The 21753-nt window shown below is 42.0% G+C and overlaps 2 protein-coding genes across 2 annotated transcripts; one reads left to right on the top strand and one right to left on the bottom strand.

Moving 5' to 3' along the window:
- The first annotated feature begins 13381 nt into the window (after window positions 1-13381).
- Window positions 13382-19019, top strand: Kat60 (Katanin 60). Its single transcript, XM_067766516.1, has 7 exons — window positions 13382-13571; window positions 15734-15955; window positions 16023-16246; window positions 16571-16935; window positions 17024-17145; window positions 17530-18086; window positions 18465-19019. Exons 1-7 carry the CDS (start codon window positions 13560-13562, stop codon window positions 18661-18663), a joined length of 1701 nt encoding a protein of 566 aa, XP_067622617.1. The 5' UTR covers window positions 13382-13559; the 3' UTR covers window positions 18664-19019.
- Window positions 19020-20406: 1387 nt separating this feature from the next.
- Window positions 20407-21417, bottom strand: Vps37B (vacuolar protein sorting 37B). The gene has a single exon (XM_067766642.1). It carries the CDS (start codon window positions 21254-21256, stop codon window positions 20588-20590), a length of 669 nt encoding a protein of 222 aa, XP_067622743.1. The 5' UTR covers window positions 21257-21417; the 3' UTR covers window positions 20407-20587.
- Between the last annotated feature and the right edge of the window lie 336 nt (window positions 21418-21753).

Raw genomic sequence — 21753 nt, forward strand, 5'->3', positions numbered from 1 at the left:
AACACACCTAGCGATGTGGCGAAAGTTGCGAAAAAAACATATCGAAAACAAGGAAAAGACAGACCGGCCATCACTAGAGGAAGAAAAGAAAAGAGAAAGCCAATTAAGTTTCCGGCAAGATAAGGTGTGGGGGTACGTACAATTTTTAAAAAAAGATCGGAAAACATCCTCGCCGGCGGTGCACTTACCCGAGGATCTGTAAAAAAAGCGAGGAAAGAGTCAATAGCGCAAAGCACCGAAACAGTTCTTTGCGACAAATCTCGCTTTGCACGGCTATTTTATGGTGATCCTAAACGCGTACAGGTTATGCTGAGTGGACACAAGATCCAGTGGAAGCAGGCCGGCGTTTGCAGCATACTTAGCGAGATAAACCTTTTCCTCTACGTTTACTAAGGACACTACCACCGGCGTAAAGGCCAGCACGAAGCTTTATCGCCACCCGGGTCATTTGGTTACCTCGGACCAAAGCGCCAACCACCACCAACGGTGCCTACTATTACCACGGGCATCACCATCGGTAGTACCTCCCCCAACTCCTTCATAAGCGCCAACCACGAGCGCAACAACCACCAGACGTACCTCCACACCAGTTGCAACGCACGTAGCGGGGCCACGTACATAGGCCTGCGGCCATTAATGTTAACACCAACAACAGACGGTACCACCGACCCCAATACTAGCCGCATCTTTATCGGCTGCTTCCATACCGGCGAAAATACTACTAGCGCATCTTTATTAGATGCGTTCATACCGGCGAAAATACTACTAGCGCATCTTTATTAGATGCGTCCATACCGGCGATAATACTAGGAGCGCATCTTTATCGGCTGCTTCCATACCGGCGAAAATACTACTAGCGCATCTTTATTAGATGCGTTCATACCGGCGATAATACTACTAGCGCATCTTTATTAGCTGCGTCCATACCGGCCATAACCATACTAGCGCAACCCTTATCCGCTACGACCATATGGGCTACAATAAACCAGCTACAATGACAATCACCGGGCAGCGAATATAGGCCTGCGGCCATTCCAATTGCTATTACGAACATCAGCGGTTAAAGCGGTGAGTTCGTTCCAATACTGAACTAAAATTATGTATTTGTAGCCTTAACCTTGTCTTTTAAAATTATATTTTTGACTCTGCAACATTATATAATGTTAATATGCCAACATACGCAAATCTAAGGCTATCACCCTAGGGTAGAATTAAAACGAATGTGAATACGAATGCAACATGCATAATGTTCGAAGGAAATGAAAGTATAAAAAAAAAAACAAAAAAACAATTCTTGTTGTACGTTCGAAATTGTTGCATACTGAAAAAAAATTAACAAACAAAAACAAAGCATATCTTAATGGTCATAGGTGTGCAATTTATACTGCCTGTGAAACAAAAAAAAAAGTGTTTCAGGTATTAAAATTTGTTTTGCGCTACGGTAGAATTTTACTATTACGTTTTTTAATTGATGCAATCGTTGCGGATATGATTTTGGAATGAGCAAAAAGTGTTGATATTGTTTCGGTAAGGAATAAAGTTTTATTGGTAATTCAAGTTCAGTTGCATTATCAGTTAAAATGCATTAAATCTATATTAAGAGGCGCAGATAACAAGTAATGCGGATTAGCTTGCGTTATCAAAACAAAGACTTTTTTTTTGTATACATTTTTGTTGACTGAGCTGAACTAAACCCGAAACAATACCAACCCTGACTGTTACATGTAAAACAGTTTACGTTTCACTTGAACAAGTAAAACGATTTCATTAATTGTACTATAAGTTTAAAAGGTTCATGTTTTACCTGAACCTGTAAAACAATTTCGTCGAGTTTACAATAAATTTAAAAGTTCACGTTCTACCTGAACTGGTGAATGACTCCGGTAATTTTTCCAGGAATTTAAAAGCTTACGTTTTACTTGAACTTGTACAACAATATTTTTTGAGGGGTAGGATTTACCCCAAGTTTAGTCCTAGTTGCGTTTTTAACAAATTTCTTAGTGCATAGTACATATTAGTGTCATTATACTATGTGTAATACCAAATTGATGTTCTGTTAAACTCAAAGAAAGTCTAATACAACAACCTATTAATTTTTTAAGGGGGCCCCAATTATCAGAAGTTGTATACAAACTGTACAGCCCTAAGATAGGTTTGTAAAAACAAAAAAAAAGAGAAAAGGGCATTTAACCAAATTCCTACAAAAAAAAAGATTTTTTTTTATTACATATATAGTATAGTAGATTATAAAACAAACCAATTATTATTACTTTCAATGAACCGTCGCAAAACGCGGCTCACAATAAATTTTTCTAAAAACTTACAAAAAGGAATAGAGTTCCTCTTCAATTAGGCACGCATTTTCGATGGCTATATTTTTTTTTTTATAAAATTATTTATAAGCATAAATATATTCAGAAACCTTGCAGTAAGAAAAGAAAAAGAAAAGCTATGTTAGCAATAATGAATATTGAATAAATTTGTTAACAATATGGGAATGCTGGCGTCACCATTCATTTAGAATGCACGTAGGGTGAACAGGTAAGGGGCCACCGGAATTTTAGGTGCTACGGTGGCCATGGATTTTGAGGGTGGGCATAGCACCGGGCGTCATAACACCACCCGCGGCGCCCCTATATATATTCGGCCCTTTTTGTTTATTTTCCTTTTGGTTCTTTTATTTTATTTTCAGCAGTTTTTTTTTGAATTTTGATTTCAGAGTAGTAACCGGTCATGTCCGGTTCGGTAATTTTTTTTGCGTCAGTTTTTTTTTTGAATTTTTTGAATTTAGATTTAGAATGCCAACGGTCTGTCCGTGACATCCGGTTCGGCCGGATGTTGTTTTATTTTGAATTTCAAGCGTTTTGAGTCGGTCTCTGCGTTTTTTGACAGCTAGTTTTGATAGGCATGATATGATTTTTTTCTGATTATGGCGCCGGAACAGTAAGGTTGGCAAGGACCCGCCCCAGCCGACAATGACTAGCCACTGTGCACCACAAAATCATGCCGACCGCCTTCCTTACTGCTTCCATCGTAAATGCGTTTCCATAACAGATGGCGCCCAACGTGATTTGGTGCCCGAGGCGCTGTCGCGCTGGTCATTTTAGTCAACTTGTGAAGTTGACCATCCCATCAGTCCGAGGTGTGCAGCCGCATGAGCAGCCACCTGCGTTGCGGTGGGATGGTTGGACGGATCAAGTTGTCCAGAGTGATCATCGTTGACAGTTGCTGAGGGCGCCATAACAGATGGCGCCCAACGTGGTTCCTGAGGCGCCGGGTACGAGGGTCACTTCTGGTCAAACTGTGAAGTTGACCATCCCACCAGTCCGGGGTGAGCAGCCGCAGGAGCAGCCACCTGCGTTGCGGTGGGATGGTTGGACGGATCAGGGTGTCCGGAATGATCATCGTCTCCGGTAGCTGAGGGATCCACGAGACTTCACGTCAGTCTCCGGAATTTTTTTTTATTTTCACCCGATGAGGCAGTGCTGCACGCACTTGATTTTTTTTGTAAGTGGGTTTTTATGTTTCCGGATGTTTTGTCCGTTAGTAGGCCCTGGTTGAATATGTCCGCTAATTGGGATTTTTTTCTTTTAATGTTTAAAATATTTTTTTTGCCGAATTTGTGTCGTTGGTGTGAGTGCGTGTGTGTGCGTATTGAAAGAACCCCAGCTCATCCCACGTCCCAGGTGGTAGTTTAGAATACCACCTGGACTGTGACGGGTTGAGCTGGGATTCAAAGCGGCACCCTTTTCTGCCCCACCAGACTGGGGGAGCGGTTCCGAAACCGCTCCACCCATTGCGGCGGAGACAGGAGGGGTGTCCGGTAAGAATGGACGAGCGGCCTCAACACCCCCAACCAGTCCCAGGGGCGAGCCCCTGCGTTTCGGCTGGGCGTGTTGAGACCGACCCGTGTGTGCCTGGAGCGGACCCTAGTGGCCCCAACCAGTCTCGGAGGGGGCCTTAAGACCCCCTCGCATTGCGGTTGGGAGCACTAGGGACATGCATGAATGTATCTGTGTTTTTGTTCTGTAACCCTGCTGCCTTCTAATGATGGGATGTCAGCATTCCCATCACCACCTATATTGTATATTTTACTAACTACTTTTTTTCCCAGCTTTGAATTTCTTGGTCGATACGATAGTCGAACAAAGGACAATAATACGTGTTCGCACGATTTTTTTCCGCACAAAATTTTTTTTCTCGCATATGTATATATATACACATTTTTTTTTTGACAAATCCTCGCCTAAAATATAGGGTGGAAGGGGGGTGAGTTCAGACCTTTTACCTAACCCCTAACGGCCTTACGTTTGGCAGTAAATAAAAGCCTTTCTCCGAATACTAGGATTTAACAAACTACGACCTAACAAATAAAATTTTTTTTTAATTATTATGTCACGCGAGCAGTCGTACGGCCAACCGGGCCGAACTACTCCGTTTGGGAGTGCGGGAAGCTTCCGTGGGAGCCAGAACCGGGCGGTAGTAATAGGGGGGCTTTCCCCAAGGCAAGGCGTCCCTTGGTGGTGCACACCCCAGTAGGTGGACCATATGTAGATCCCGCGGGGCCGAATATGGGCCCGGACCTGACTGACCCTCGCGAAAAATTGGACAGACCAGGAAGCAACAGTCAATTGAACGCGCCCGTATTAAACGCGCATGATATCTCGGGGCTAATAACCAATGCATCGATCTATGCACCCGAAGGAGATGGTGCTTTACCACCAAATCAGGAGACGGGAAATTTTGGGGACGCTACAAGTGATCGGACGAATACCTTAGGAATTCAGGGAGAAGCCACTCGTGGAGGCTCGTGGGTGGACGTGCTACACCAGCTGTTCCAGGCTTCGCAGGAGGAAATGCGGAGAGAGATGGGGTCAATTAGAACCAATATGGACCAGCTCAACGCCGCTCTCGAATCCGCGCAGCAATCAAATCAGCAAAACAGGAACGCAAGTAGGATGGACCGTAACCCATTTCCAACGGTAGTACCTCCAGTATACCCTGCTCCGAGCAACATAGTAGTGAAGCCGCAGGAGTGGAAAATCTCGTTCGACGGAAATGGGAGCGTGGCCGATTTCCTTTTTAAACTGAACACCTTGTGTGAGCGCACACAACGCACGAACGAACAAATAATGGCTAGTTTCCACCTGTTTCTTTCCGGGCGGGCCGAAGAATGGTACTGGCTTTTCACGAAACAAAACCCAAACGCGACTTATGCCTTTTTGTGCTACTCATTGAAAAGAGAGTTTGGAACTTTGAAAACTGACAAGTGAGTGTTATGACGTGTTTCACACGGACATAATCTCCTTGAACGCGCGCTTAAGAGAGCCAATGTCGGAGCTTCTACTGATTGACATAATAAAAAGAAACGTCAACAATAGCCTTAAGCTGATGCTTTTCAACGCAGATGTAAGGAACCTTCATGATCTACGCGATGTAGCACGCAGAGGTGAACAAGTGCTGAAAGAAAGCAAGCTGCTGGGAGCCACTTACCCAGGACGGCATGTAAGCGAAGCACGCGTGACAACCCCGGACATGAGGATAGAAGGCGAAGACGTCGAGATGGATCCGCAGATAGAGGCGCTGGAATATCGACGCAGCAGGCGACCGGACTATTCCGGAATCCAATACTGGAATTGCCAGGCAATGGGGCACTCCTATATATATTGTGAGGAACCCATAAAAAATCCTTTTTGTTTTAAATGTGGGTATAATGGTGTATTTACTCCTAAATGCCCTAGGGACCATCGCAGGCAGGGAAACCAGTACCCGAGCGAGAAGGCGGGGAACCTCGTTCGGCTTCATAGCTCCCACATCAGCCAGTGCTCGAGGCGTCGTCCCGTGCGCTGAACCAGAGGGTGAATCTCTGCATGGAGGTGATACGCTTCCGAGGTGCAGCAGTACCCTGGCAGAAGAGCCCTCAAAGGTGATAATAACTTACCCTGACAGTACGGACAGTTCGAATAGTTCTGAAGCCGAGAGCCAAACGTCTTCATCCGCGATGGGCGAGCCGACTAAAGTTCTGCGACGCCGGCATAGGGATGTCGCTTGCCAGACGCAACTTTCACCAAACCTAGAAGAAAGGGAACATAGGTATGAACAAATAAGACATACCATTTTTGAACACTACCCGGTATCGGAAAATATTTTGAAGTGTAGGAAGAGATACCACAGGAGAGTACAGGAGCGTATACTGCTGCAAGCCACCACGTTAACGCTTAGAGAGGACGAAAGGCCTTTAGTAAAGGCTAAAATTAAAGATAGTTTTCTTGTAGGGTTGTTGGACTCGGGAGCCAACGTCTCCATCTTAGGGAAAAATGGAGTAGAATTCCTAGAGGATAACGGCTTCGAATATCAGCCCTTACACGCGTTCGTATATACAGCGGGCGGCAACAAGCAAAAAATTTTAGGCTCAGTATACCTACCAGTCACCTTCAAAAATATCACAAAGGTTATTCGTTTTTACCTTGTTCCCTCATTGCTCCAAGAAGCATACTTCGGGGTAGATTTTTGGAGAGCATTTGCGTTAGCTCCCGAAATATTCCCAAGCGTTGAGTGTTTAGAGATTAGGCTTGAAAAGGAAGAGGAACTTAACCTCCATGAATTGTCACCAGACCGGAAATTAGAATTACAAAAGGTCATCGAGACGTTTCCTTCATACGATAAATTAGGCCTAGGGCAAACCAAATTAGTGGAGCATCACATCGACACCGGTGATGCTGTACCTATAAAAAGCAAACATTTCCCTCTTTCGCCACCGAGGCAAGCCGAAGCTTTTGGCGAACTAGACAGGTTACTCGAATTAGGAGTTATAGAAGAATCGAACTCCCCGTGGTGAAGTCCTGTAGTACTGGTCCGGAAACCAGGTAAAGTTAGGCTGTGCATAGATTCCAGGAAGGTCAACGCGGTGACTAAGAAAGACTCGTACCCCCTGCCTCATATCAACGGCTTATTGAGCAGACTGAAGGATACGCATTTTATTAGTGGCATTGATCTTAAGGACGCGTTCTTCCAGATCAAACTGGCAGAGTCCTCCAAGGAAAAAACAGCATTCGCAGTTCCGGGGAGGCCTCTGTACCACTTCAAGGTGATGCCATTTGGTCTGTGCAATGGACCGCAGACTATGAGTAGGCTGATGGATAAGGCAATCCCTTCGCGTCTGCGAGAGAATGTCTTCGTCTACCTAGATGATCTAATGGTGTGTAGTACAAATTTTGAAGACCACCTGAAATTGCTGGCGGAAGTGGCTAACTGTTTGAGAGACGCAGGTCTGACAATAAACGTCGAGAAAATAAATTTTGCCAGAAAGAAATACGCTATTTAGGGTACCTGATAGGCAGCGGGTGTTTGAAAGTGGATCCGGGAAAAATAGAAGCAATGCAAAACTTCCCGATCCCTAAATCCCCTCGGCAAGTGCGTAGGTTTGTGGGCATGGCGAATTGGTACCGAGCGTTTATTACCAATTTTGCTGACTTGGCAGGTCCCTTGACCGACTGTCTCCGCAAGTCAGCAGGCCCGTTTAAGCTTACTCCTGAAGCTATAGAGGCATTCGAAAAACTAAAAGTAGCCTTGAGTTCGGCGCCTGTCTGGGCCCAACCAGACTTTTCCAAAGAATTCGTAATACAAAGCGACGCTTCCAAAATAGGTGTTGGCGGAGTGTTGTTTCAGGTCGATGATGAGGGCGCTGAGCATCCAATCGCGTTCGTGTCGAAAAAGCTGAATAATGCTCAACGCAATTATACAGTAACCGAGCTGGAATGTCTTGCAGCCATAATCAGCGTGAAGCGTTTCCGACCCTATGTCGAAGGATTACCTTTTCGGATTATTACGGACCACTCCAGTCTCAAGTGGTTAATGACACAAAAAGACTTGAGTGGGAGGTTGGCGAGATGATCACTCTTACTGCAAAGATACGATTTTAGAATGGAACATCGTAAGGGCACCCTGAATGTAGTACCAGACGCGCTGTCGCGTTTTGATGCCGATGAGTTGTCTTTCACTACCACACCCGGAGAAATAGATTTAGTCTCTCCCGAATTTAGCAGCAACGAATATTTAGACTTAATTCGGACCGTCACCGAAAACGAGGAATCACTTCCGGATTTACGAGTTGTGGACGGTGTAATTTTCAAAAGAGTTAAGTTTCGTAAGGGGATGGAAGGGGAAGAAGACTCGCTGTGGCGTTTATGGTTGCCAAAAGGGTTGATTAAGGAAGCAGTGAGATTAGCACATGACGCTAACCGGAGTTACCATGGCGGACGGCAGAAAACCTTAGAACGTGTCAGGCAGAAGTAGCAAAACGGTAAAACCCACCAATCAGCAGTCGAGACCACCTATAGGGAGTACCTTTGAATCCGAAAGGCCATTTCAGCGGTTGTATTGCGACTTTCTAGGGCCGTATCCAAGATTTAAGCGGCGTAATCAATTTCTTTTTATAGTATTAGACCATCTTTCAAAATACGTTTGGCTAAAGCCCATGCAAAGAGCCACCACTGTTAACGTTATAAATTACTTCGCCTCCGAAATTTTTCCGACTGTAGGGGTTCCTGAATTTATCCATAGTGACAATGGTAAACAGTTTATCTCGAAGGAAATGAACCAATTTTTAGTAAATTACGGGGTGGTGCACGTGAGGACGGGTCTATTTTCTCCCCAAGCGAACGCATCTGAACGCGTCAATGGAGAAATTGTTTCTAAGATTAGGATTTTCCTGAAGGATAAGCCTGACCACACCGATTGGGATAAGCATATACCCGAAATTTTATCAGTTTTGAGAAGTGATTTTCATACGGCGATTCAGTGTTCTCCATACTTTGCATTATATGGCCAAAATATGGTCCAGCATGCCGCAACGTACAAAATTTTAGCGAAGCTCGGCAGCCTTCGGGAAGACCAAGTTACGATAGTAAGCCGAACTGACAAGTTGAATAATATTCGTGAGCAAATCCGTAAAAATTTAGATCAGGCTACGGATAGGGGAGTAACCACCTATAACAAGCGCTCTAGGCAAGTCAACTACAAGGAAGGTCAGGAAGTTTTCCGAAGAAACTTTGCCTTAAGTAACTTTAAACAGGGTATTAACGCCAAATTCCTGCCGAAATACCTTAAGTGTCGTGTGCTCCGAAAAATAGGCAATGCATTGTATGATCTCGAGGACCTAAACGGGAAATTGATAGGTCGCTTCCATGCTTCGGACATTCGTCCGCAATGAACCAACAAGGGCGTTTCTTTTGCTAAATTACAATTTGATCTTTTTTATATATCTACCAATCGGACTTTTTTTTTTGTCTGGGTGTTTTGCGGGCGGGGACATCTCGCCCAGTATTCTCCCCGAGCACTGACCTCATAGGATGTTCACACGCGTACTCACCGAGGACCGTGACACCCTGGCAGTCCACGCTTAGGTCGGACTAGCCTTTCGGAGTTTGGACGAGTTCTCCAGATCAAAATGCCTACACTTTTTTTGTTTTGCATTCCTGTGGGAGCGATACCCACTAGGAATCATCTTTCGGAGTTTTGACGAGTTCTCCATAACAAATGTCTAATTGCCGCAAAGCCCTTTTAAACTAGGAAACAGAATTAACTCCCAACTTGACTTAGTTTTTTTTTATGGACCTATGTTGCCCGGCTATCTTCGTAGTAGGACTTTGAGACTCTTATCTCAGGGGTGAGTCGTGCCCCACGTTGCTTGTCGTCGGAGATCCCTGGCGGTAGCTTCCCACAGATGATCCGGTTTCCTGTTCGCTTCATCGTCAGGTCTTCAAAGCGAAGCAGGTTTGTTACGGTCTGCCGCTACGGTCTACGGCTACGATCCACTTGGGAGCGTGTTCACGCGAACACACCTAGCGATGTGGCGAAAGTTGCGAAAAAAACATATCGAAAACAAGGAAAAGACAGACCGGCCATCACTAGAGGAAAAAAAGAAAAGAGAAAGGCAATTAAGTTTCCGGCAAGATAAGGTGTGGAGGTACGTACAATTTTTAAAAAAAGATCGGAAAACATCCTCGCCGGCGGTGCACTTACCCGAGGATCTGTAAAAAAAGCGAGGAAAGAGTCAATAGCGCAAAGCACCGAAACAGTTCTTTGCGACAAATCTCGCTTTGCACGGCTATTTTGTGGTGATCATAAACGCGTACAGGTTATGCTGAGTGGACACAAGATCCAGTGGAAGCAGGCCGGCGTTTGCAGCATACTTAGCGAGATAAACCTTTTCCTCTACGTTTACTAAGGACACTACCACCGGCGTAAAGGCCAGCACGAAGCTTTATCGCCACCGGGTCATTTGGTTACTTCGGACCAAAGCGCCAACCACCACCAACGGTGCCTACTATTACCACGGGCATCACCATCGGTAGTACCTCCCCCAACTCCTTCATAAGCGCCAACCACGAGCGCAACAACCACCAGACGTACCGCCACACCAGTTGCAACGCACGCAGCGGGGCCACGTACATAGGCCTGCGGCCATTAATGTTAACACCAACAACAGGCGGTACCACCGACCCCAATACTAGCCGCATCTTTATCGGCTGCTTCCATACCGGCGAAAATACTACTAGCGCATCTTTATTAGATGCGTTCATACCGGCGAAAATACTACTAGCGCATCTTTATTAGATGCGTCCATACCGGCGATAATACTACGAGCGCATCTTTATCGGCTGCTTCCATACCGGCGAAAATACTACTAGCGCATCTTTATTAGATGCGTTCATACCGGCGATAATACTACTAGCGCATCTTTATTAGCTGCGTCTATACCGGCCATAAACATACTAGCGCAACCCTTATCCGCTACGACCATATGGGCTACAATAAACCAGCTACAATGACAATCACAGGGCAGCGAATATAGGCCTGCGGCCATTCCAATTGCGATTACGAACATCAGCGGTTAAAGCGGTGAGTTCGTTCCAATACTGAACTAAAATTATGTATTTGTAGCCTTAACCTTGTCTTTTAAAATGATATTTTTGACTCTGCAACATTATATAATGTTAATATACCAACATACGCAAATCTAAGGCTATCACCCTAGGGTAGAATTAAAACGAATGTGAATACGAATGCAACATGCATAATGTCCGAAGGAAATGAAAGTATAAAAAAAAAAAACCAAAAAAACAATTCTTGTTGTACGTTCGAAATTGTTGCATACTGAAAAAAAATTAACAAACAAAAACAAAGCATATCTTAATGGTCATAGGTGTGCAATTTATACTGCCTGTGAAACAAAAAAAAAGTGTTTCAGGTATTAAAATTTGCTTTGCGTTACGGGAGAATTTTACTATTACGTTTTTTAATTGATGCAATCGTTGCGGATATGATTTTGGAATGAGCAAAAAGTGTTGATATTGTTTCGGTAAGGAATAAAGTTTTATTGGTAATTCAAGTTCAGTTGCATTATCAGTTAAAATGCATTAAATCTATATTAAGAGACGCAGATAACAAGTAATGCGGATTAGCTTGCGTTATCAAAACAAAGACTTTTTTTTTGTATACATTTTTGTTGACTGAGTTGAGCTAAACCCGAAACAATACCAACCCTGACTGTTACATGTAAAACAGTTTACGTTTCACTTGAACAAGTAAAACGATTTCATTAATTGTACTATAAGTTTAAAAGGTTCATGTTTTACCTGAAACCTGTAAAACAATTTCGTCGAGTTTACAATAAATTTAAAAGTTCACGTTCTACCTGAACTGGTGAATGACTCCGGTAAATTTTGGGAATGCTGGCGTCACCATTCATTTAGAAGGCACGTAGGGTGAACAGGTAAGGGGCCACCGGAATTTTAGGTGCGACGGTGGCCATGGATTTTGAGGGTGGGCATAGCACCGGGCGTCGCAACACCACCCGCGGCGCCCCTATATATATTCGGCCCTTTTTGTTTATTTTCCTTTTGGTTCTTTTATTTTATTTTCAGCAGTTTTTTTTGAATTTTGATTTCAGAGTAGTAACCGATCATGTCCGGTTCGGTAATTTTTTTTTGCGTTAGTTTTTTTTGAATTTTTTGAATTTAGATTTTGAATGCCAACGGTCTGTCCGTGACATCCGGTTCGGCCGAATGTTGTTTTATTTTGAATTTCAAGCGTTTTGAGTCGGTCTCTGCGCTTTTTGACAGCTAGTTTTGATAGGCATGATATGATTTTTTTCTGATTATGGCGCAGGAACAGTAAGGTTGGCATGGACCCGCCCCAGCCGACAATGACTAGCCACTGTGCACCACAAAATCATGCCGAACGCCTTCCTTACTGCTTCCATCGTAAATGCGTTTCCATAACACGCCAAAGAGGATAAATTTATTCCCCAGCGGGTTAGGGGGTTAGAATATACACACGGTAGGAATGCCTGTCGTAACAGGCGACTACCTGATTCAAGGGGTTGTGTAGCGCAATATATAGTTTCACCAAACACAGTTGTCAACCTCACCTATCCGTGGGGAATCCTGTTTCATTAACAGCCGAGGCTCTGGCGATCTCGAACTCCTCGTGGATCTAGGTGGTGGGAGGGTGGGATGGCCAAGAAGGTCGGATGTGGTCATAAAAAATCGTTCCCGAGATGAACGAGCTTGGTATCGGAACGTACCGGATCTGCATCCGGCAAAGGACCATCAACATCGATAACACTCCCCATGACCTTCGGGGAGTGTCCTTACCGCTACAACAACAACCACAACAACAAAGATAAGTTTATCCTCTTTGTTGATATACATCAAATGATCTGTCATCCCTTTACTAGCGGAACGTATGCCGTAATCAACAATGACGGTACTTATCACTGCCCTTTAAGGTAAGGCCACATTAGGCTGCACTACGCAGCACTGCACTGCACTACAAAATATTCTTTGCATGTATTCTTATGAGGCAATTCACACCTAGCATCAGCAGCACTGCGCGACCCGGCACAGCGCGGCAAATTTGATCAACTAGGCAAAAAATCCGCGTTGGGAAGTGTCGCGCAGTGCTGCTGCCGCTAGGTGTGAACTGCCTCATAAGAATACATGCAAAGAATTTTGCACCATCTTTTTTCAATCTGGGCAAAAGAGTGTGGAACTCTCCTTCCTCATATCTTGAGGATGAGATGTCTTGGACCCATAGCCACGACCTTTTTCTTTTCCTTTCTTCTTCTTCGCACAAAAATGAAATAATTACAGCTTCAAAAACTGTGTCGTCCTTTTTGCAAACAAAAATAAACACAAACTTTTGCCGCAATGTGTCGCTCGATTGCCGCTTAATGTGAATTGGCAAAATATGTCGCTCTGTGAGGCGCCGCTGCAGCTACGTGTCGTGCAGCGTAATGTGCGCGTACCTTTAGTTTTGAAATAGAGAAAGCATCACTGGGCGATGTCATAGTTGACATTTATCAAGAAGCCAAGGCATAGGATAAGAAAAAAAGAAACCAGAAGAACAAGTAGGGGCAAAATATTACACCCGTTTGTTTAACGGCTAAAATAATATAAGTTAATTGGTTAAAATACAAAATAAATAAAAAAGTATACAATTAGAATAGAAACAAACATTTCAAAGTCAAAAGTTTATGAGAAAGCTTCGATCTAATGTCAATAACCGTAAGTAGAACGGGAACACATCCACCACTTCCGTATAAAGATAGTTTTAAGAAAGCACAAAGACTGACGAAAGCGAATGAATTGCTGCAGTAGCAGCAGCAACATGATTAATGCAAAAAAATCAACGAAAAAATAAGATTTTGCAGATTATTTTTAGGCAAGATGCATTTATATGTATATATAGATAAAATTTGAGGTGGCGATGCGAAAACGCCTTGAATGTGGTAACAAATGGAAAGTCCAAGCTTGTATTAAGAACCACCTGCTTTATTGAAAATTTGAAATGTGATGTTCTACTGGTACCTGAAAGCCGTCAGCTTGAGGAAGTTGCGACACTAATACGTTGTTAACAGAATGAGACTCACTTTCCATTTTCAGCTAAAACAAGTTGTTGTTGTTTATGTTTCACCAATACACACCTTTAATTGCTTTAATGGGCTATTGCTAAGTACGTTGACACTATTTTGGTATGTTGGCTGTTATAGCAGGCGTCGTGTAGATCAGCCAATTAGGGTAAATAAAAGTAATAGTCTAGTTGAGGGGTCGACTGCTAATACGCTACCAAAAATATCGAGAGAGGTGTCAAAAGACGCGTATTAATCTCGAGAACACTAATCCGATGGCGGAAAAGAAAAATTTTATCTCTGTCCGGAGATATTTGCAGTTGAAGTTGGCGATTTACATGTGGTTGTTGTTGTGTTTGTACCCACAAAGGGGTTGTGTAGCGCAATATATAGCTTCTCCAACCCAATTGTCAACCTCACCTTCGAGCGGCGAATCCCGTTTCACTAACAGATGAGGTTCTGGCGACCCCAAGCTCCTCATGGAACTTGGGGGTGGGGAGGGAGGGATGGCCTGAAGGTTTAATGTGGCCATATAAATCGTTCCCGAGATGGTCGGGCCAGCACCTTAATGGTGCTGTGTACCGGAGCGTATCGGATCTGTATCCGACAAAGGACCATCACATCGATAACACTCCCCAATGCCTTCGGGGAGTAACTAATCGCTACAACAACAACAACCACATGGACGGCAGGGTAGGTGAGGTTGACAACTGGGTTGGATAAACTATATATTGCGCTGGCAACCCCTGGAACCGTTGCGCTACACAACCCCTTGAATCCATTTGGTATTTTGTCGCCTCTTACGACAGGCATACCTACCGCGGGCATATTCTAAGCCCCCTAACCAGCTGGGGACTTGAATCTCAGTAAATGTTGCATTCGTTACATTCAGATTCAAGCGGCGTGACTATACGAGAAAGGGGTCCCGTTATTCTTTCGCAATATGTTGTATCGGTAAATATAATATCTGGATGATTTAGGGAATCATGACAGTATCATTTGACGGATATGAACCCAGCGCTTGCGTGCAAACTACTTTATTTTACTTTAAACATTCCAAGTTATCACCCTTCCACAGGAGGTAGTGAATCAGCGAAAATAGAACTCCTGTACGCTGACCGATCAAAGGGTTCTGTTTTTTTAAGTGGATGCTTTGAGTAGATTTTAGTCGCCTTTTACCCTACCATGGGTATATTCTAAACTTCAATAGAAACGAGGCGGAGGTTAAGTAGGGCAAAATACTACCAAAACAACTAACACATACTAGATTGGCTGGTATTCTCCGACTAAGGCAGTATACTCGGTCCACCGCAATTCGGTGAAGTTTGAGGACATTATTAAGTATTTTAATCAGGTGAGGACCACGTGTTTCAATGTCGAAGTGGATAGTCTGGCAGGTCCTATACCTTAGAAGTCTTTAGCGCTTTTTTATATAAAAAAGGGTCGCAGCTATCAAATGTGTTTAAGTGAGAGTTATAATCTTGGCATAAACGCCGAAAAGGTTAATTTTGTTCGAAATTCGTTCTACATTGTTTCAGCAGAAGAGGTTTGAAGTGTCTCGATGTCCGAGAGGGAACGCAAAAGTTCACTTCATCCATTTAAAGGTTTTCCCTTCGACTAGCAAGAGTTGGAAGATTGGTAAGCTTTAATCGATTAGTATAAGGTGGAAGATTAGTTAAAGAGTCCCATTGAAAATTTCTTAAGGCAAATAGTAAAAATTGTTTTTGTATTGATTCGAGACTGTCTGCATGGAATGTTTGGAATGTTCTCTTTGCAAAAATGAAAACACTCCTAACACTATATGCATATATATTTCAGCTATTACGAGGTGGAAAGCAAAAGACAAAATCTTATGTAGGAATGACCGTTATGGCCAAAACTTCAATAGCGGAAATATGTGAGAATGCAAAGCTGGCGCGTGACATGGCCTATACTGGCAATTATGATTCGGCATGCATTTATTATGAAGGATTAGGTGGTATGCTAGATCGTATGGTTAAATCAACCAATGATTCATTGCGAAAAAGCAAATGGAAATTGGTGAGTAGATTTAATCATAGAGGCTTGTATCGAATACATATGTATATACTAAATTTTTTTCTCACAGGTCGCACAGCAAATAGAAAAGGAATATTCTCAAATAAAAGCCATACAAAGAACACTCTCCGAAATGACGCTCGATCTACAAAATACATCGTTCGCGCATAGATTGAAAACACAAATTAGTGAGGATGAAACAAAAGACCCATCAGCGTGGTTTCGACCTGATCCGGATATATGGACGCCACCACCTAAAGATCCAGACATTTGGGGACCACCACGTTCAGAAAAGTATGAGATTTTTGCAGTATTGCGACTGCTGATAATCACCCTATCTCGGCTGCCGTTTTGAATAACACCCTCAGAAAACTTTTGAATAACGCCCCATTTCAGAATTCGGTTGAAGAGCGCCCCATCTCAGAATTTTTACATAAACGCCGCTGCTAATGTCAAAATGTATTGAATTTGAGCTGAAAAAATTTGCTTTTGAAACAAATATTGAGATAGGGCATACTTCAACCGAATTCTGTCATAAGGCGTTTTTGAAACGGCAACCGGATAGAATTATATTTCACTCAACATTCAATTTTTCACAATACATCAAACTTTTTTTAGACCCGCGGTCCCAAATCGCAGCAGCCGTAGTAGTATACCCAACAAGAAACTCGCCGGTGTAAATGCGGGTAAAAGCACAATACCCCAACGCAGTGGTGCAGGCGCTAATAGACGCACAATAGCTGGTAGTGGTGCAAACACAGCACGTAGTGGTGGTAGTTCAGGGCAACAGAATGGCCGCTCAATTTCTTCAACATCTACTAAAAAGGCACCACTTGCAAGTAATGGTGGTACTAGTACACCGAGTGCGGAATATGCTGTCTCTAGAGAGGATGAGAATCGTGACGAGGAGCTGGTTGAAGGTGAAGAAGAAAAGAAATTTCAACCAAGCTCACATATGGAATCGGAGTTGGTTGATATTTTAGGTGAGTGTGAATATGGTTTTTTTATTGACGAAGGGATATACATACGTACAAAGCCTTTATGTGTTTCTATATATGATTTCTTTTAAAGAACGTGATATACTACAACGAAATCCGAAAGTCCGCTGGAATGACATAGCCGATTTGCATGATGCTAAGCGCTTATTGGAGGAAGCTGTTGTGCTGCCGATGCTGATGCCAGATTATTTCAAAGTACGTTGTCAAGATATAGAATTAATGTTTATAGCAATGAAATGAGATTTAGTGTATTAAATATATTATTGAATATATAGACCGCATTCGCTACCTTTTCCATTGTTTAAGATATATATATGATGATCATTATCAAGCCTCAATTTTAAAAGACGACGTCATAGGCAGGCGTGCTTTAATAGGGAATTTATTCGGAACCAGTTTAGTTTTTTATCTGTCATGTTTGATGTGTTGAGTTACAACAATGTTAATTTTGTAAACAATTTTGTGATGATTCATCGCTGCTATTTATGTAGCTGCTCAAATAAGAGAATAATTTATTATTATCTTTATTACTCACTTTTAGATAAGCATTACATTTAATGTTCTTTTGTTTAATTTCAGGGCATACGGCGTCCATGGAAGGGTGTTCTAATGGTTGGACCTCCGGGCACTGGTAAAACCATGTTAGCCAAAGCCGTGGCCACAGAATGTGGTACGACGTTTTTCAATGTCTCCTCGTCAACGCTCACATCCAAGTATCGTGGAGAATCAGAAAAAATGGTACGTTTACTATTCGAAATGGCACGCTTTTATGCACCGAGTACGATTTTCATCGATGAAATTGATTCACTTTGTTCACGACGCGGTTCCGAATCGGAACATGAAGCATCGAGACGTGTAAAATCAGAATTGCTGGTGCAAATGGATGGTGTGGGCAGCGAAGAGGCTACAAAGGTAGTTATGGTATTGGCTGCCACGAATTTTCCATGGGATATTGATGAAGCGTTACGGCGTCGTTTAGAAAAACGCATTTACATACCATTGCCAACAGATGAAGGACGTGAAGCGTTACTGAAAATAAATCTACGTGAAGTGAAGGTGGATGAAAGTGTTGATTTATCGGAAATTGCAAAGAAATTACAAGGTTACTCTGGTGCTGATATAACCAATGTTTGCAGGTACATTTGAGGTTCAATGTTTTAGTGCTAATTGAAATAAAAGTAGTATAACGCTGATACTTTAGTCGTTTAAACCAAGCTGACCAATAAAATGTCATGCGAACCCCTCAAGTAGCAAATTTAAACGGTTAATTGTTGATTAAACTCCAAATGTAAAAGTTTATTCGTATGCCCACTTGCAGAACGCCGTGTTATCTCTTTAACTCAAAAATTAATTTTAAAATTTGACAAAAATGTGAGTTTGACCCCTCATGAAAAACGTAACTCTGGATTAAAAAGATTGCATACAGCTCTGCAAGTGCACCCAATATTATTATTGTAATTGAAAGTATATATTTGTACAATTACTAACCTCCTTTTTTTGTTTTCTTGTCACAGAGATGCCAGCATGATGTCGATGCGCCGCAAAATTGCCGGCCTCACCCCCGAACAAATACGTCAACTTGCAACCGAGGAAGTTGATCTGCCTGTTTCGAATCAAGATTTCTCGGAAGCAATAAGCCGCTGTAACAAGAGTGTATCCAGAGCTGATTTAGAAAAATATGAGAAATGGATGAATGAATTTGGTTCGTCATGATGGCTTTACGCGAACGGTTTGAGTATGGGTGTAGAAGTGGTGGATGAGAACGTTTTATGAGGACGTCCACATTTGCTGCAATTAAATGTAGCATTTAATTTACAAGTAACTATTATTTATGTGAATTGTTTAAAGAGAAAAAAGTGTATGCTAGGCCAAGCAACAAATGTGGCTGTAATGCAAAGTGGTTTTGATTAGCTTAGCTAGTAATGTTTTGAGTATACGGAACAAGAAAATGTAGTAACAAAAAAAAACAATTTTTTTTATAACTTTGCAATTAATAAGACTAACAACATAACCTAACGCAGGATTATATACAAATGAATAAATATGAATTTTGCAATTAGTATAGCAGATAAGCGACTATCACTTGGCGATCAACTATCTACTACGAGCGACAAAAAAAATTTCGTTTTAAATTAATATGAGTTCTTGAAAAAATTGTAATTACGGCGTTTTGGTCTGAAAGAATTTATTAATTGCGTTTTGGTTTGAAGTCTTTTTGAATTATTGCGTTTTGGTTTGGAATTTGTTGGATTTTGAGTACTTTGGTGTAAAGAGTATTAGCTTTTTATAGAGTGAAAGGTCTGTCGCCACTATTTTGCCGATCCTGGAAGAAAGAGTTGGTTCATGTATACCATTTTTGTCATATTAGTACCACCATATGAAGTACATGGACCAGCTCGAACTTTGCTTGTGAGTGGTCAATCAAGTAAATTTTCGGAAAATACTCATTCGTAGGTGTTCCATGGAGTACTCTGAAGAAGTACACCACGCTGAAGCAGGTGATCCTGGCCTAGGACACCGCAATGTAAATTGAACCACATTTTGCGTTTTGATATGAAAAGAATTTTTTGGAATGTTACATAATGGCTAAAGTTGGTGCTTTTTACTTCTCATAAAGATTAGAGTTTTAGAAAGAAAATTTAAATCTTTACCATAATTCAACAACATGAAGATACTATATATATATATAACGAGGGGTCATACGGGTAGTCTCGTTGTAGGTTGATTTCTGCACACGGGTTTAAGGTAAAAATTTCAGCTTCGGCGAACATCGAAAACTGCCCTATTAGTATGCATCTTGGTTTTGAAAGTAATTGAAGATCCCAGCTCCAATTCCTTGTTTTGCGGTTGTTGTTGGAGCGATAAAGACCCCGAAGGTTTTTTCTAGTTTTATCGGCGTTGATGGTCTTTTGCCGGATATAAACCCAGTACGTTCCGGTCACAAGCACCATTAAGGCACAACCCTCGGCTGCTAAAGAAACAGGATTCGCTACGGATAGCTGAGGTTGAAAATTGGGTTGAAAGAGCTGGCCTACACAGCCCTTTGAATCAATTGGGGTATTATAGCCGCCTCTCACGACAAGCATATTTACCGCGGGTATATTCTAACGTTATATTTCAAGATGTTTCTGGTCCACCTAATGCATGGATGTCTTATCAGTCAATATTTATTGTTCTTGTTGCAACAACCAAGAGACTCCCCGATGATTTTGGGGAGTGTACAACTGATTCAATTGATAACTTATCTTTGTTGATGATGCTATGTCGGATATTGATTTAATACATTACGGATAACGCCTTCAAGGTATCAGTCCAAGCATCGCGGTAGCGATTTGACATTGCCAAGTTAAACCACCCCAACTAACTCCAACTGTGAGAATATTGGTGTCAAGGGGTGCTTAATAAAACTGAAACGCACAGGGGAGGTTGCCTTTTACACATAAAAACATACAAGACTTTTTGTGAGATAAATGTTTTTTTTTTTTTATAGACATTTTAGCAATATTACATACAATACGTTATTTAAAAAAAATTATAATTTTGTATTTATAAACATACATACATCGCTATTTCATCGTTGATTATCCATTCTTATACATACATATATAACATATTTCGATTGTTTGAGGCTTAATCATTAATATGGGCGCGGTGGTGGCATTGGCATCATGGGCGCTAATGGGTATGGCACACCACCACCCATACCAGAAGCTCCTGCCGGTGTTGGATAGAATCCACTATTATGTAGTATATTAGCATAGGCAGGCATGCCACCACTACTACCGCGTTGCGCTGCCTGTGTTTGTATTCGCATTAGCTCTTGCATTTTCTCCGCTTTGAGCTTGCGTAAATGCATAGTTTTGCGTGCAGCTAGAAAATCATCCAAAAATGCTTCAACACCAATTTCATTTGATTCCGTGAATTGTTTTATTAACGCATCACTTGCTTCCTCGCTTTCGGCAGCTGCTGTTTGTATTAATGCCAATGCTGTTTCTTGACTAACATTGCCCGATTTCTCCTTAACTTCAGCTAATTTATCCTGTACAGTTTGGCAGCATCCTTTCGCCTCTTCGAGTAGTTCATTGACTTTGCCTCGTAATTCCACGATTTTTGGTTCTTTTTCAATATTACTTTCGGCTTTTGACCGATTTTCTGCAAGCAGATTGTCTTTTTGAGCTTTGAGATTCTCAAGAACTTCTGATACTTTCTCATCTAGTTTATCATCGTCGTTGAGTAGATCCTTGAGTTCATCTGATGAGAGTGGTGCAATGGTCCTCTGCAATTGATTTAAATATTCTTGATACATTGTTTGACCGTGAACAATTATGCGCCCGCACAACTAACTAAGCCGTTTGTTTTCAAGTAGATATTGCTATTATTTTCCCTTGTTTTTGCAATTGTGTTTTATGACGTAGCTCAAACAAAAAATTTCAATAATTTGACATTTTTCGACTTCAGTGTTACCATGGTACAATAACCAGGTAAAAGCATTAGAGTTGCATTTTACATGTTTTTTCATTCGAAGGTGGTCATAAAATGACAAACTTTGTTTATGTTTACATTTTTTGTTTATTTACTTTTGATGTGAAAATGTATTAGGTAATTCTTTACTTTAGCTCACAACTACTAAAACTCGTCCAAAAATATCGGGAGACGTGTCAAAAGACGCGCTTTGGACCCAGGATCACGAATCCGTAAACGGAAATTGAAAATTTTATTTCTTTCCAGATATATTTACAAAGTTGAAAATTTTCATGTGGCTGTTGTAATTTTGATGGTGTCGGGTACCCACAAAAAAAAACT

Source organism: Eurosta solidaginis, chromosome 1 (genome assembly GCF_040869045.1).
Source record: "Eurosta solidaginis isolate ZX-2024a chromosome 1, ASM4086904v1, whole genome shotgun sequence".
In the NCBI taxonomy this organism is placed as follows: Eukaryota; Metazoa; Arthropoda; class Insecta; order Diptera; family Tephritidae; genus Eurosta; species Eurosta solidaginis.

Excerpts from the sequence above, each read along its gene's own strand:
- Kat60 (XM_067766516.1), top strand. Across the intron at positions 15,956-16,022 it reads GAAAAAGCAAATGGAAATTG|GTCGCACAGCAAATAGAAAA; the intron begins GTGAGTAGATTT and ends TTTTTCTCACAG. Across the intron at positions 16,936-17,023 it reads GGAGTTGGTTGATATTTTAG|AACGTGATATACTACAACGA; the intron begins GTGAGTGTGAAT and ends TTTCTTTTAAAG.
- Vps37B (XM_067766642.1), bottom strand. The coding sequence starts at position 21,256 with ATGTATCAAGAATATTTAAATCAATTGCAGAGGACCATTGCACCACTC.